Here is a 14,604-nt window from a genome sequence, read left to right as displayed (position 1 = left end):
GACCCCACGGGGTCAGATCTTGCGTGGAGCCCCAGATCGAGGGAGATTATCAGTGGTCTTGTATTTCTTCCATTTTCTAATAATTGCTCCCACAGTTGATTTCTTCACACCAAGCTGCTTACCTATTGCAGATTCAGTCTTCCCAGCCTGGTGCAGGTCTACAATTTTGTTTCTGGTGTCCTTTGACAGCTCTCTGGTCTTGGCCATAGTGGAGTTTGGAGTGTGACTGTTTGAGGTTGTGGACAGGTGTATTTTATACTGATAACAAGTTCAAACAGGTGCCATTAATACAGGTAACGAGTGGAGTACAGAGGAGCCTCTTACAGAAGAAGTTACAGGTCTGTGAGAGCCAGAAATCTTGCTTGTTTGTAGGTGACCAAATACTTATTTTCCACCATAATTTGCAAATAAATTCTTTAAAAATCAGACAATGTGATTTTCTGGATTTCTTTTCTCATTTTGTCTCTCATAGTTGAGGTATACCTATGATGAAAATTACAGGCCTCTCTCATCTTTTTAAGTGGGAGAACTTGCACAATTGGTGGCTGACTAAATACTTTTTTTGCCCCACTGTATTTAAAAGAACAACACTAACACAACAATCACACTAGAGTATTTTTGTCAAAAAATCCACCAATGGAAATGAACGGGAAATATGAAAAATCTTAAAATACAGATACATTTTTTGGGGTACAATCTACAAATCAGCCATAATGCAGAAAAAAAGACAGCAGTGAAGGAGTGAAACTAAAACATCAAGAGTGCAAAACATACACACACACAGGTCTGGTTTATTATCCTTGTGAGGACTCTGCATAGATGCTATGGTTTTTATACTGTCCACAATGTATTTTCTATCCCCTTATCTTAAACCTAACCCTTATAGAAAACTTTCTGCATTTTTACATTCTCAAAAAAAAAAAAAAAAAAAAAACTCATTCTGTATGATTTATAAGCTTGTTTCCAAATGGGGTCCTCAATTTACATGTAGGTCGCCAGTCCCATGAGTCTGTGTGTATTCAGGTTTAGGTCCCCACCAGGATATAAAAAAAAGACCATACACACACAGAGAGATAAATGGAGTGAGTCTCAGACTGTTTACCACTAAGTAAAGCCAGAAGACTCAACTAAGAGGTTAAAATCAGATCATAACTAGATGAGTTCTGGTCAAGCATTCCTGCTTACTTATGTTACATTTTTATTGAGTTTCGATGTTCATAAGTTAGATATGCAAAACAATACATTTTCTCTGTCTTCTGGACTGTAATCACTATGCAAAACTATTAATGTTGACTTTTTCAAGTCAACATTAAAAAAAAAAAAAAAAAAATCTAAAAACCATCAAATCAGGACATTTGAAGCTGAGTGTGAAGATTGATGTGGATATTTCTGTGTTAGCTAGCATACCTCTAGCTGAGGCATAGAGCAAAGCCAATGCAGCTACAAATGATTACATTCTCTGCAAAGTTCAATCTTTAAAAGCTGATTTCTCAAAACAATTTATTGACATCCTAGATGCTATAAACTACATAACATTTAACTTGCTGTTGCAATTGCAAAAAATAAAAGAAGCATAAAAAAATCTAACAAACTAAAGAGGGTGTCTAAACTCTAAACCTATAGTTTAAAATATATATATATATATTGAAGCAACTACTTTTCTACAGATTAAAGTGTATCAATTGTAAAATCATGGAAGGCATTCCAACCTGAGATTAGTCAGTCAGGATCTGCTATGTGCACTTTCATTAAAGATTGACTCCTCGGTTCTGATTGACATGTTCAGTTACAAACCTGTCACTAAACGGGCTCACGGAGTATGTCTAGTTAGTCCAGATCACTAGGGGTGGGAATCTTTCAGCTCATGATTTTATTAAAATAGATTTTTGGGGTCTCGATTCAATTAAAAATTGATTCACTAATTTTTTGATTTCCAATCACGATTCACAATTAAAATTTTTTAAATTAAAAATGATTTTAATTTAATTTATTTATTTATTTTTATTTATTTATTTGATTTTGCACTGTGCACACTGGACATCAAATGCACCAAAATTTTTATACAAAAACTAGTCTATAGTATGGATAGTCCTGACTCAAGAAATCAGTGGTTCATATGAACTATTAATTTCCTAATAAATCAAAAATATTTCTCACTTCTTATTAGGGATGTGTCTGAATCATACCATGTTTATGAAAATGTTCCTTTCTGCAGAATGATATGTACTATGATCGTGATCAAACAGAGCAGCAGTAGGCTTTCTTAACACAAATTTTACAAAATTAGATGTTTGTCAGTGGTGCTCAGGATCTGCAAATCATTTGCCATCATCCTCAGTCATCTCTCCTTAGTCTTTAAAATATTTATTATGTACTCTAATGTAACAGGTTATTGCTAGCAAGTGGGTAACCATGTCCCTCTAGTGGTTCCATAGAACACGTTGTTTGTTTCCTGTGCCTTTCCGAATACAGATTCACTATTTCAGTAAATCCCTACTACCCATAATAACAAAATGTCAATAATTAATGTAATATTTTACCATACACTTAGCCTCTCTCCATTGCTGTTGCTGTTTTGTTCTGACAACATCACACTATTATTATTATTATATTGACTAGAAAATTTTTGAAATTTGTGAATTGATGTGAATCGCTAGAAGGCTGAATCACGGTTTATATGTGAATCTGTCTGAACTAACGCGCCGATGATCTCAATCAGGTGTGAAAAATAAGGGAGACATGCAAAATGTGCAGAGCAGGGGGTCACCAGGACAGGAACTGAGAACCACTGATCTAACACAGCAGATTCAACTAATGAGCTCATTAGCAGAGACAGCAAGACTTGAATTGGGTGTATTGGATAAGGACATAGAAAATATGCATGGCAGGGGGGCCTCCAGGAATGTGGATGGGAACCACTGCACTCTAATATAATATAATATAATATAATATAATATGTGTGATAACACATACAAAGACAAATACGAGTAATAAACAGTCCTTAATAATCTAAACAAGATAAATCCAACAGAGGAAAAGGCAACTTAACACAACTATGGTAAGATGAGACCCCACAATCAAACACTCAAGATGATTTCCCCAAAAGAGATTAAGCCTATTCCTAGACTAAAATGGACTCAACACCAGATTAACAGAAATCTGCTCTCTCTGCCATGGATGTAAATAGACTTAGTCTTGTTATGAATCTGTTATTCCTCCCACTCGCCATCAGAGGGCTCCACTTCGATTCAGTCTATGTCCCACTGGACTCTATTTCCCATTCTATTTCCCTGCATAGGAATCTCACGCACAGCAACTAAAAGTTCTGGATTAGGGATGTGCTTCTCCATAACTGAGACTGATGATGCATATGAAGCAGCTACCAATGCTACATATGATTCACCCCATTATGATGCAGTGTGATCTGATTTTGATTCAATTCAATACAGTGCAATGGAAAAAATATCCAATTCAATTTGGATGCGTACTACAAAACCCCTAAAGGTAATATATAGGAGATGGGATGAAAAAATATTTTAGTGCTTTTTCTTGCAATTATATCGCTGAGTAATTGTACTGTATATAAATTGTGGGCATCAGGGTACCGCTATTAATACGCGGGGCATTAAAATTTCTCTTGCATGTGCATTCACTTCTTACTTTCACTTTTGATTCACGATCTTATGTACTTTGTTTATACTACTATCAGGCTATCACAATCGTGTATTTATTTAGTAACATGTTTTATCTGTCACTAAGTATCGTCTCTTTATACCTGACTGTCTAATGTTCATATTTAGATCCAAGTATGGGTTGGGGGTTTAGTGAAGCACCGCAGAACTTTTGGCCAGATGGTTAAAACGCAGTGTGATTTCACAGCATGGTCTCATACAGATCCAAGGCTATTAGCACCGACCGGCCTGCTGAAACCACTCCAAGCACTCCGATCCTGTGCAGTTTCTCACCCCTAGGAGAGACAAAGCATTTCACACCACTCTGAGAGGGCAATTCCCTTTAACTGAGACCAACTACATCTAGAAGTCTAAAAAAATATTCCAATGTTCTCCAGGAAAAGAGCACTTCCCAGAAGAAAAAAAAAAAAAGAGATCAACAATTATTTCTAATTTACTATATAATAAATAAATGGCTTTCATCAGACATTTTGCATCTGCCTTCTGCACTATATTTTATTTATTTATTTATTCCACACTAGTGTGACATTATAAGTATAACACTAAGTTAAACAGTACTCTTTTTAGTAGATGAGATATTCACTTAGTCAAAAATTGCTTTCCGCTTACAAAATGAACAATTTTATAGTGTCATCAGCTATTAAAAATTCAGTGTTACAGTCTATAAACAATATTGTGAGTTTGTTTATTTTAATTATTTCATGAAATGCACAATATGTTTAAAGGTTTATGGAAGTTTTGAGTAGTTGCAAGAGAAAAATAAACCGAAGAGATTCTGGATTAAGATGACAGAATGAATATAAATGTAACATTTATATTCATATCATTTATATCATTACAATAAAGATGATATTCTCCCAAAATTAAGAAAGGCATTGCATGAACAATATCTGTGGCTGAAACAGATTTATCACATTATAAATGTATCACATTTTTGCATTGCAACATCAGGCTTATTCAATTTTACACTGACTGATCATTGTATCAAATATATATATATAAAAAAAAAAAAAAAAAAAAAAAACGTTAGAATGAAACTTTTATGTGTAATCTGTAGTTGTCTAACTTTAAGTGCTCATGTAGAGGCTGTAACTTAGTATTTTATGGTTACTTATTAATTAATGATGTAGCATAATGATGAAGTCACTTGCTTTGATCAAACAGTTAAGCTACTACACTGTCCAAACAAATGTTAAAAAGGCTAAATTCCATATTAACATACTATTTTCCATTAAAACTGTAAAATACTTTCAAAAACAATGCCTTCGAGGCAATATAATATAATTATATAAATCTATAATTATATATATAAAAGAGGTGAGCAGAAATACAAGTACAACTGAGTTTCAGCCACACCGCCTTGAAATCAACTGAAATAAAAGAACAGTCTCCCTTTAGAACTCTCCTCACAGCCATTCCTCATCCAAAACACATGAACACAGACAACCAGAGCAGAGTCTGCAAAGTGCTACGAGAGGCGGCACTGATGTAGGGCCGAACGGAACACTTTCAGATCACTACATCTCATTCACCACTGAGACAACATTACAGTACAAAACACATTAAAATAATAATAATAAACATAGACTATGTATTTACAGTTACTTTTTTTTTTTAGAACTTATAGCACCACTGTGTGGTTACTACAGCTTACACAATTATTAAATACATGATTAACGATAAAACATGCTAAAAATCTTCATTAAACCAAATGGTTCATTTACTTTGCAGAATCTTATATTTATGTTTCATATGATAAAGTTACACAAAAAAAAAAAGTATTTTTAAGTTTACCTGTAAAGTTTCTTGCATGTCAAGTTGCTCCTCTCTTCATGAGGGCATCAAGTGTTTGGTGGAGTCAGTGATTTTACAGGTCAAAGATTCAGGTCATAGTACAAGTAAGTATTGTAAAATAGAGACTGGAAAATTCTTTTCTAATGCAAGTTATGAATATGAATTAAATATGAATATGATTTAAAATTGAATATATTGTAAATTATAGTACTCAATATATAACTATAGTTTATATTAGTCTTATAGTCTATATAGTCTTATCATTTAGTATATTAAATAAAGTCTGTTTTCTTAAAACTTACTCCTTTATCAATTATTTACATTTCCACTCATTCTGCTACATTTTTAGGGTTGTCCTCTTTAGGGACTGTTTAGGGTTTTTTAAATTTCATGACAATAGTAGACAAACTCACTGCATGGTTTGTCACTAGGCTATGGATGGCTATAAAAATAATGATATGAGTTATAAAGATTTTACAGAAGGAGTCCTTATTACTCATTAATCCAATGATAAATAAGATGTGTGCTCTTTGACCTTGAATATATTTTTTTATAATGTCTGTAGATAAATTGTACTGATAGATGTGGAACATCTTTCCATAAATTGTTCCAGTCTAATCTTATGATGTTCTTGACATATTGTAGTAATTTCTAGTGGCAGTATTAAGTTAATCAGTATGCGTTTATCCATAGAGACATGTAATATTTGACTTTTAATTTGTTTGTTTTTTTAAACAAACCCGCTGCTCCTTCACATCGAGAGAGGCCAGTTGAGGTGGCTCGGGCATCTGTTCCGGATGCCTCCTGGACGCCTCCCTGGGGAGGTGTTCCGGGCATGTCCCACCGGGAGGAGGCCCCGGGGAAGACCCAGGACACGCTGGAGGGATTATGTCTCTCGGCTGGCCTGGGAACGCCTCGGTGTTCCGCCGGAAGAGCTGGAGGAAGTGTCTGGGGAGAGGGAAGTCTGGGCGTCTCTGCTTAGACTGCTGCCCCCGCGACCTGGTTCCGGATAAGCGGGTGAAAATGGATGGATGGATGGATGGATGTTTTTTTAATCATTTTTCCTACTCTAATCAGATCATTTGTTCTGTCTGTAAGTATTCTATTTCACTCACTTTCACTTTGATGTCAAACTCAAAAAATCCACTTAAGATCATAGCTTATTCATTAGGCATGTTATAATTTACTTTTAGATTGCAAACAATTGATCTGCACATAGCTTCAGATATTTAGGTATGCTTTATTCTTCCTTTTTTACATTTCTGAAAAACAGGTAATTGCTTCTGTAAGTATTCTTTTTGATTCAGACTTCATAAATTCTTAGTAAATGTGCACACTGATGCTGTCAGGGTCATGTGTGGGAAGGAGTCGCAGGAACGAGGAAGTAATGAAAGGTGCTTTAATAGAATAATCCAAAATGGGAACAGGTACAAATAGAGATGGGTAGATCGACACCTAGTGTCGACACACGTTTCGAGTTTTCGACACACTAGTGTTCCGAAACAGTGTTCCGAAGCATTGCTCGAAATGAGGCTGTCACGTGATATTTGAAAACGAAGCTTCGTTACCTCACTGACACGTCACGCCAGGCTCAAATACAAAGCCTATCGATTGCGCTATCCCATAACCGTTAGTTATTTAGTGCAGTTATAACTTTATCGGTCATCATGCCTTTGTATGTAGGTTTATATAATTGTATGTAGGTATATGCATATATAATTAAATAATTGCATTTGTATTTGTGCATTTTTTTTTTTAACAATGTGCATGTTTGTGTTCTATTGTAAAGACACAAAAATGGTGCAAAGAAAAATTACTTTAGTTTGATCTATTGGCGTATTAAACACTATTTTGGAGGTGAAAAGACAGAAGTTTGATGCAAGTAAAAATAAAGAACATAAAGCCTTTGTCATTGTATTGTGCAAAATACAATACATTTTGGAAACTCTATCGCTGCACACACACGCCACCTTGCTAATGACATATATGCTTATAAAATTCACAAATAAACCTTACAATAAGACCCCAATGAGCAAAACATCTAAATAAATAAATAAATGAAAAAGCCATTAATAGTATACAGTACTTCAAATGGGGAAATAACATCAAAACCTTTAGAGATAAATAATGTGTTTTATAGTCAGCACATTTCACTAAAGACCAATATAATATATCATGATGAATGACTTGCAATGAATAATGCATAACAACATTTGTATGAGACAGTCATTTCTGGTTTAAATTGAGATCCCTTCCCTTTATAACTCATTTCTACTCTGCCATTCCCAAGTCAGGAGTCATATATATACTGACCCAACAGCATATCTAGAAAACTCAGCATCAGTGACCCAGAATTAGTAAAGTTTGACTACATATATTTTAGAAGCATTTTGTTTGTAGATCTGTTTAATCAATATCTAACTTGATAAAGTAAATAATTATATATAATGTAATCCATGTTTCATCTGGAACAACATTGCAAACTTTTATAAAGACTGATCATTAACTTGCATATGCATCATTATGCAATAATATAAACAGATTTCTCCTGCGAGTGGCAGATTAAATGTACTGCTTTATCTGCAATACGGTTGGAAATTAAATAAAAAGAAATGTGGAGGGTGGAAATTGTGACTACTCTTCTCTTACCCTAACCCAACCCAACCACCACCACCACCACCAAAAAAACAACAAAAAAAACAAACAAACAAACAAACAAAAAAATACAATCAATGTGACAAACGAACAGTGACACAATTCATAAAGGCAAACAGGACAAATTACAATTTGGTAGGTGTAATGTTCATGACGAAATTGTCCATAACGGAGTGCTCTCTGGCACATGCTATTTACGTCAGCATCTAAAATTCACACACTTATATTCGTTCACTCTGTGCTGATATAGTGCACTCTGTCATGCACTACTGTAATGGAGAGTGAAAGACGAGAGGCGAGCGGATCCATCTGCGAGCTTTTATTAATAGGACGAGACAAAAACATGGTCGTACAGGCAGGGTCAAACAGTAGCAAACAGGTATATCACAGGCAAGACGTAGAGAATAATCCAAGAAAACGAGCAAGAGTCCAGTAGGCAGGCGGCGAGACAGTCGAGACGAGATGGCCAGGCGAGGGAACTAAACACAGGGAACTAGGAACTCGGAAACTAGGGAATGCTAACAAAATAATAATAACAACAACAATACTCCGTGACTTGCATGGGGTAAGACCGGGGCTTTTATAGTGCACCTGATTGGTCCCAGGCGCTGACCCAATCAGCGCGCTGCATGACGGGAGATGGAGTCTGGGGTGTAATACAACAGTCTGTGTGAAATGATGGAGCGAGAGAGACATCTGGTGGTGAGCGGACCGCAGGTCACGACCAGATTCGTAACACAGCCCCCCCCTCCCAAGAGCAGCTTCCAGATGCTCCAACACAAAAACAGTCCTGGGGAGCGGTGGGAGGGCCAGGAGACTGAGGCAGAACCGGCAGGGCGGAAGCCTTCCAGGGCAGAGCAGGAGGCACAGGGGCCCTCCAGGGCAGAGCAGAAACCCGCATCATGGATTGGGACCTGGGGAGAGCAGGGACAGGGGAGGCAGACAGAATGAGGGGAGAAGCAGAGAGTGCACAGGTTAACACCACCTCCCTAGGAGGTTCTACAGCGAATGCTGACACCTCAGGAGGCATGGGCGCCTCTTCTGTGACAGAAGAGTCCTCTGGAGCAGACTTGAGACCAGACGGGACCTCTGGAGCAGACTTGTGAAGTGACGTGACCTCTGGGACAGACTTGTGAACAGACATGATCTCAGGAGCAGACTTATTAACAGACGTGACCTCAGGGGTGGACTTGTGAACAGACATGACCTCAGGGGCGGACTTGTGAACAGATGTGACCTCCGGGGTGGACTTGTGAACAGACGTGACCTCAGGAGCGCAGTGTGCAACCCATAGACACCAGATGGCAACCGCCATTAAGGGAAGAGCAGTAGCAGGTGGCAGAACCTCTTTAGTCGTGGATCTAGAAGGTGTTGATGCCACTGGGATGTTTGCTGCCCTCACTGACACTAGTGGTGGGTCCAGCATGCTGGCCATCATAATAGGCCGTGACCTTGGGATGTCAGACGAGACATGGCGAGGCTCTAGGTGGTCAGACGAGACATGGAGAGGCTCTGGGTGGTCAGACGAGTCATGGTGAAGCTCTGGGCGGTCAGACGAGACATGGCGAGGCTCTGGACAGATAGACGAGACATGACGGGGCTCTGGAAGGTCAAACGAGACGTGACTTGGCTCTGGACAGACAGACGAGACGTGACGGGGCACTTTGTGGTCTGACGAGACGTGACGAGGCACTGGGCGGTCAGACGAGATGTGACGAGGCACTGGGCCATCAGGCGGGACGTGACTTGACTGGACTCGTGACTCTGGAACAGCAGCAATAACTTCACTTGGCTCATGAAGATCAGCTGTGGTTTGACTTGGTTCGTGGAGATTGGCTGTGACTTGACTTGATTCGTGAAGATCGGTTGTGGCTTGGCCTGGCTTGTGAAGACCAGTAGTGAACTGACTTTACTCTTGGAGATCAGCAGTGACTTGACTTGGCTCGTGAAGATCAGTAGTGACGTGAAGACCAGCGGTGACTTGACCTGGCTTGTGAAGATCATTGACTTTACTTGACTCAGGAATGATAGCTCTGACTTGGCTTGACTCAGGAACCACGGCTGTGACCTTGCTTGACTTAGAAACCACAGCTGTGACTTTGCTTGACTCAGGAACCACGGCTCTGACTTGATTTGACTTAGTAGGAACAGCCGCTGTAATGTGACTTGACTCAGGAACTGCTTCAGGAAGGGCGGCCATGATGGGTGCAGACTCAGGAGCAGAAGACATGACGTGAACAGGAGGCTTGGCTGAGATGGTCTGAGCAGGCTGTGGCTCTGGCGTGGTGGCCATCTTGACAGTACTTGGCTCAGGAAAGACGGCTGTAACTTGACTTGAGACAGGAGCGATAGCTCTGACTTGACTTGACACAGGAAACACAGCTTTAACCTGACTTGACACAGGAACGACGACCGTAGCTTGACTTGACCCTGGAACAGCAGCCGGAGCTTGACTTGACTTGGAAACTTGACTTGACTCGGGAAATGCAGCGGTAAATTGACTTGACTCAGGAAACACAGCTGCAACTTGACTTGACTTGGAAACTTGACTTGACTCAGGAAACGCAGCTGCAACTTGGCTTGAGTTGGAAACTTGACCTGACTCGGGAAACACAGCTGCGACTTGACTGGACTCGGAAACTTGACTTGACTCAGGAAACGCAGCTGGAACTTTATATGGCTCTGGTATGGCAGCTGTGACGTGACGGAGCTCCGTTTTCTCCGCCGTCGCCGCCATCTTGTGAGCGTGCACCGGCGCAGCTGCCATCTTACGAACAGGCACCGCTGTCGCCACCATGGTAAGAACGTGCTCCGGCGCGGCCGCCATTTTGCGAGCGGGATGCGTGGCGGCCATTACCGCGTTCCTCCTCCGCGACACCCACAGTAAACGGCGAGCCCACAGTCAACAAAGCACAGTCCATAAAAGCAGCCAGAGATGAACGCGGACCCTCGCGTCTCAGTTTCGCCTTTAAAGGCTCATTAATGCCATCACAAAAAATCTCTATCACTATACAGTCCGGAAGGGTGGAATAATTGGCAATAGCCAGAAACTCACGGATGTATTGCTCAAGTGTGCGTGGTCCTTGTTTGATCCTGCAAAGAATTCTGTCTGTGTCCATATCTGACGAATGTCCGGGGTGAAAGCTGCTGGATCCTGTTGTGACGGAGTATTCTGTAACGGAGAGTGAAAGACGAGAGGCGAGCTGATCCATCTGCGAGCTTTTATTAATAGGACGAGACAAAAACATGGTCATACAGGCAGGGTCAAACAGTAGCAAACAGGTATATCACAGGCAAGACGTAGAGAATAATCCAAGAAAACGAGCAAGAGTCCAGTAGGCAGGTGGCGAGACAGTCGAGACGAGATGGCCAGGCGAGGGAACTAAACACAGGGAACTAGGAACTCGGAAACTAGGGAATGCTAACAAAATAATAACAACAACAACAATACTCTGTGACTTGCATGGGGTAAGACCGGGGCTTTTATAGCGCGCCTGATTGGTCCCAGGTGCTGACCCAATCAGCGCGCTGCATGATGGGAGATGGAGTCCGAATTCATGAAATATATATATATAAAAAAAAAATAATAATATTCAGTTTTATTCAACATTTTGTACAAATGTTTTCAGTATTTGCAATTGTTTCATGATTTAATTATTAATTTTTAAATTTATTTAATTTTTTTTTTTTTTTTTTTTTTGCTGAATCATTTTCAGATACATACCAGAAAAGTGCTGGAGAGCATCTGACGCCATCTGAGCAATGCAGTAACACCTTATCTGAGGAAATAAAGACAAAGACACTCAAACTCATTCCTAAACAGTCTGTAGCACACTTGATAAAGTGATCGATGATAAATGATGTGTGAGTGTGTTTCAGCTCTTACTCTTTGGTTTACTCAGGGCCTTGTGGATGAATTTGGCAGCTGGGAAGAAGTACTTGCTGATGTCAAACAAGTGGTCGTCCATTACAGGCACACCGTAGTAAGTGATGTTCATGCCTTTGTAATATTTTGCCCCAGTATTGACCTTTTCTAGCAGGTCTTCCTTGCTTGGCTTTCCTAACAACACCTTCAGGCTCTTCTTTACAGCTGCAGCGTTCAGGATGTGAGTAACACCCATCTCCTTCAGTCTGACTCGGTCCATTGCTGCCTTTCTGCACAAAAACACCACAGCCTTGATTAGTCTTTCACTAAAGAGGATTTATATGTAGAATTATATAACTGCATTGTGTGTGATTCCTGTATTACATTATTACTTTTTCACCTGGATTAGTATAATGTGTAAGTGTTAGTGTGAAGTGTTGTAGACTTACTCATTTGCTATGAAGACATTGGGCCAGACCTCAGTGACTGGAGTCCAGTCCAGTGTGCATTTCTGCAGGAGTTGCATCACGTGGATCATGATACGACCAATGTGCTTTTTTAACGTCACTTGAGATTCTGATACTGGAACAAGCATCGCTATGTTTTCTATGTTGAACTCCTTTCTTGACTGTAGTTTTCGCTGCCTCAGGAGGTTTAAATTGAGGAGTGTCAGCTGATTCAAAAAGCCTATGTTGGGTTGAATCTGTCTTTTGCGTATCACGCGATCAATGGCGTCCTCCACCGTCATGTCATGGTGGATCATCAGATATGCCAGAAAAAGTGTTGAGGAGCGGCTGACACCTTGACGGCAGTGGACCAGCACCTTATCTGAGAAAACAAACAGAACGACACTCAAAACAAACTCATTCTTAGACAGTTTATCATTGTAAGACAAAATAAATGATAAATGTATATCATCTCTTACTCTCTGGTTTACTCAGGGCCTGATGGATGAATTCTGCAGCTGGGAAAAAGTACTTGCTGATGTCAAACCAGCTCACGTCCAGTGCAGCCACACCACAGTAAGTGATGTTCATGTCACTGTAATATTCCTCTCTTGTATTGATCTCTCCTTCAAGATCTTCCCTACTTGCCATAGCGTTCAGGATGTGTGTAACACCCATCTTCTCAAGCTTGACTCGGTTCATTGCTGTAGGTCTGCACAAAATCACAACAGCCTAGATTAGGGTGCATCTCAAGACTGCACACTCATGTTGTAAAATGTACCACTGGTGAATATCAACAACCACAAGAAGGACTGACATGTTTCTGACAACTCATTATATCTCATTGTCATCACTGCATGAATTAAATGTGTCACAAAAGCTATTCTGTCAAGAGTAGTGAGTGATTTTTTTTTTTCCTTTTCTTTTGTTGTTTGATTAGTATTAAATAACCCAGAGAGCAGCAGGTATATTAGGCTGCTGTCACTTTAAGATCAACAGACATGCATGGATTAATAAACTGATACGTCTGATTTTCACCCAGCTGTTTACATTCACTTTAGACAAAACTGATTGTGTCAGTCATTCAGTAAAGGATATTTAAAAAAAAAACATTTCTAATGGTGAGAGAAAAATAACAGCATTGTGTTTGATTCCTGTTTACATGGCTGCATAAGATTATTACTTCATCACATGGTTTGGTGTAATATGTCATAAATGTGTTGTAGACTTACTCATTTCCTATAAAGACATTGGGCCAGACCTCAGACACTGGTGTCCAGTACAGTATACATTTGTCCAGGCGATCCAGCAGTTGGATCACGTGTTGACGGATATACATTTGTAACATTGAAAGCTCTGTTTCTGCTTCACTTTCTGTTTCACAGCAGCTTGGATCTGGGACAGAGGTTTGCTCTGTATCAACCAGATCCACATCAGTTTCTGACTCAGGATCACTTGGACCCGGGACACACGATTGCTCCACATCATCCAGATCCACCTGAGGTTCTGGTTTAGGACAGTCTGGATCGGGACACTCGATGACTCTGGATCAGGCTCTGCTGAGACCCCGATCGGCTCCACTCTGTTTCTCTGGAAGGTTTTTTTCACAGCCTTCCATTTTCTTCGGAAGAAGGCACAGATTTTGTTGATCTTCCTCACTTTAGTTTTTCCTGATAACAGATGAAAACAAATAATAAGCTGTTAGAAACATCTCTAACAACAGAATAAACAAATAATTAGTCTCACTTGTAATACTCTTAATATTGTGCTGTTTGACATTGGTGACATTTGGTGAATTAATGAATCATGATGTAAACACTGGCCTTTATATCAAAATGACATGCAACAAATGTTGATATAAGAAAACCTGCAGACAGCATTTGTTTTTGGATCTCAGTGTAATGTGTTTGAAATGCTCTTTCACCTGTCTTGTTTCTCTCAGTGGTTTCAGGAGAAACATTCATGTCAGCCTGATCTTTGCCACTGCTGCCCCCTGCAGGCTCAGTCAGATCTGCAGATCTCTTCATCTTTGAGATGATGCTTTCAGACTGAGACTGACTCTGTACAGATATGTATGAATATAGACTGGCGTGTTTCTACAGTGTGTATCGGTAGAGTTTCGCTCTGTGACTCTGATTACCACTGAACTTAA

The 14,604-nt window shown here is 39.6% G+C and overlaps 1 protein-coding gene across 1 annotated transcript; it reads right to left on the bottom strand.

Moving 5' to 3' along the window:
• Positions 1–12: 12 nt before the first annotated feature.
• Positions 13–13,233, bottom strand: LOC127162047 (uncharacterized). Its single transcript, XM_051104821.1, has 6 exons — positions 12,932–13,233; positions 12,456–12,834; positions 12,028–12,296; positions 11,866–11,920; positions 6,227–6,485; positions 13–258 (listed from the first exon to the last, which is right to left on the bottom strand). The coding sequence occupies exons 1-6, from the start codon at positions 13,152–13,154 to the stop codon at positions 13–15; spliced, it is 1,431 nt and encodes a 476-aa protein (XP_050960778.1). The 5' UTR covers positions 13,155–13,233.
• Positions 13,234–14,604: the final 1,371 nt, after the last annotated feature.

This window comes from Labeo rohita, unplaced genomic scaffold (assembly GCF_022985175.1).
Source record: "Labeo rohita strain BAU-BD-2019 unplaced genomic scaffold, IGBB_LRoh.1.0 scaffold_82, whole genome shotgun sequence".
NCBI classification, from domain to species: domain Eukaryota; kingdom Metazoa; phylum Chordata; class Actinopteri; order Cypriniformes; family Cyprinidae; genus Labeo; species Labeo rohita.
This window is presented reverse-complemented; position numbering and strand designations above follow the sequence as displayed.

Coding starts and splice junctions, on each gene's coding strand:
- LOC127162047 (XM_051104821.1), bottom strand. CDS start 13,154: ATGAACCGAGTCAAGCTTGAGAAGATGGGTGTTACACACATCCTGAAC. Junction 12,297..12,455: donor AATGTCTTCATAGCAAATGA/GTAAGTCTACAA, acceptor GTTTTTGTGCAG/AAAGGCAGCAATGGACCGAG. Junction 259..6,226: donor TCGATGTGAAGGAGCAGCGG/GTTTGTTTAAAA, acceptor ACTTGTTATCAG/TATAAAATACACCTGTCCAC.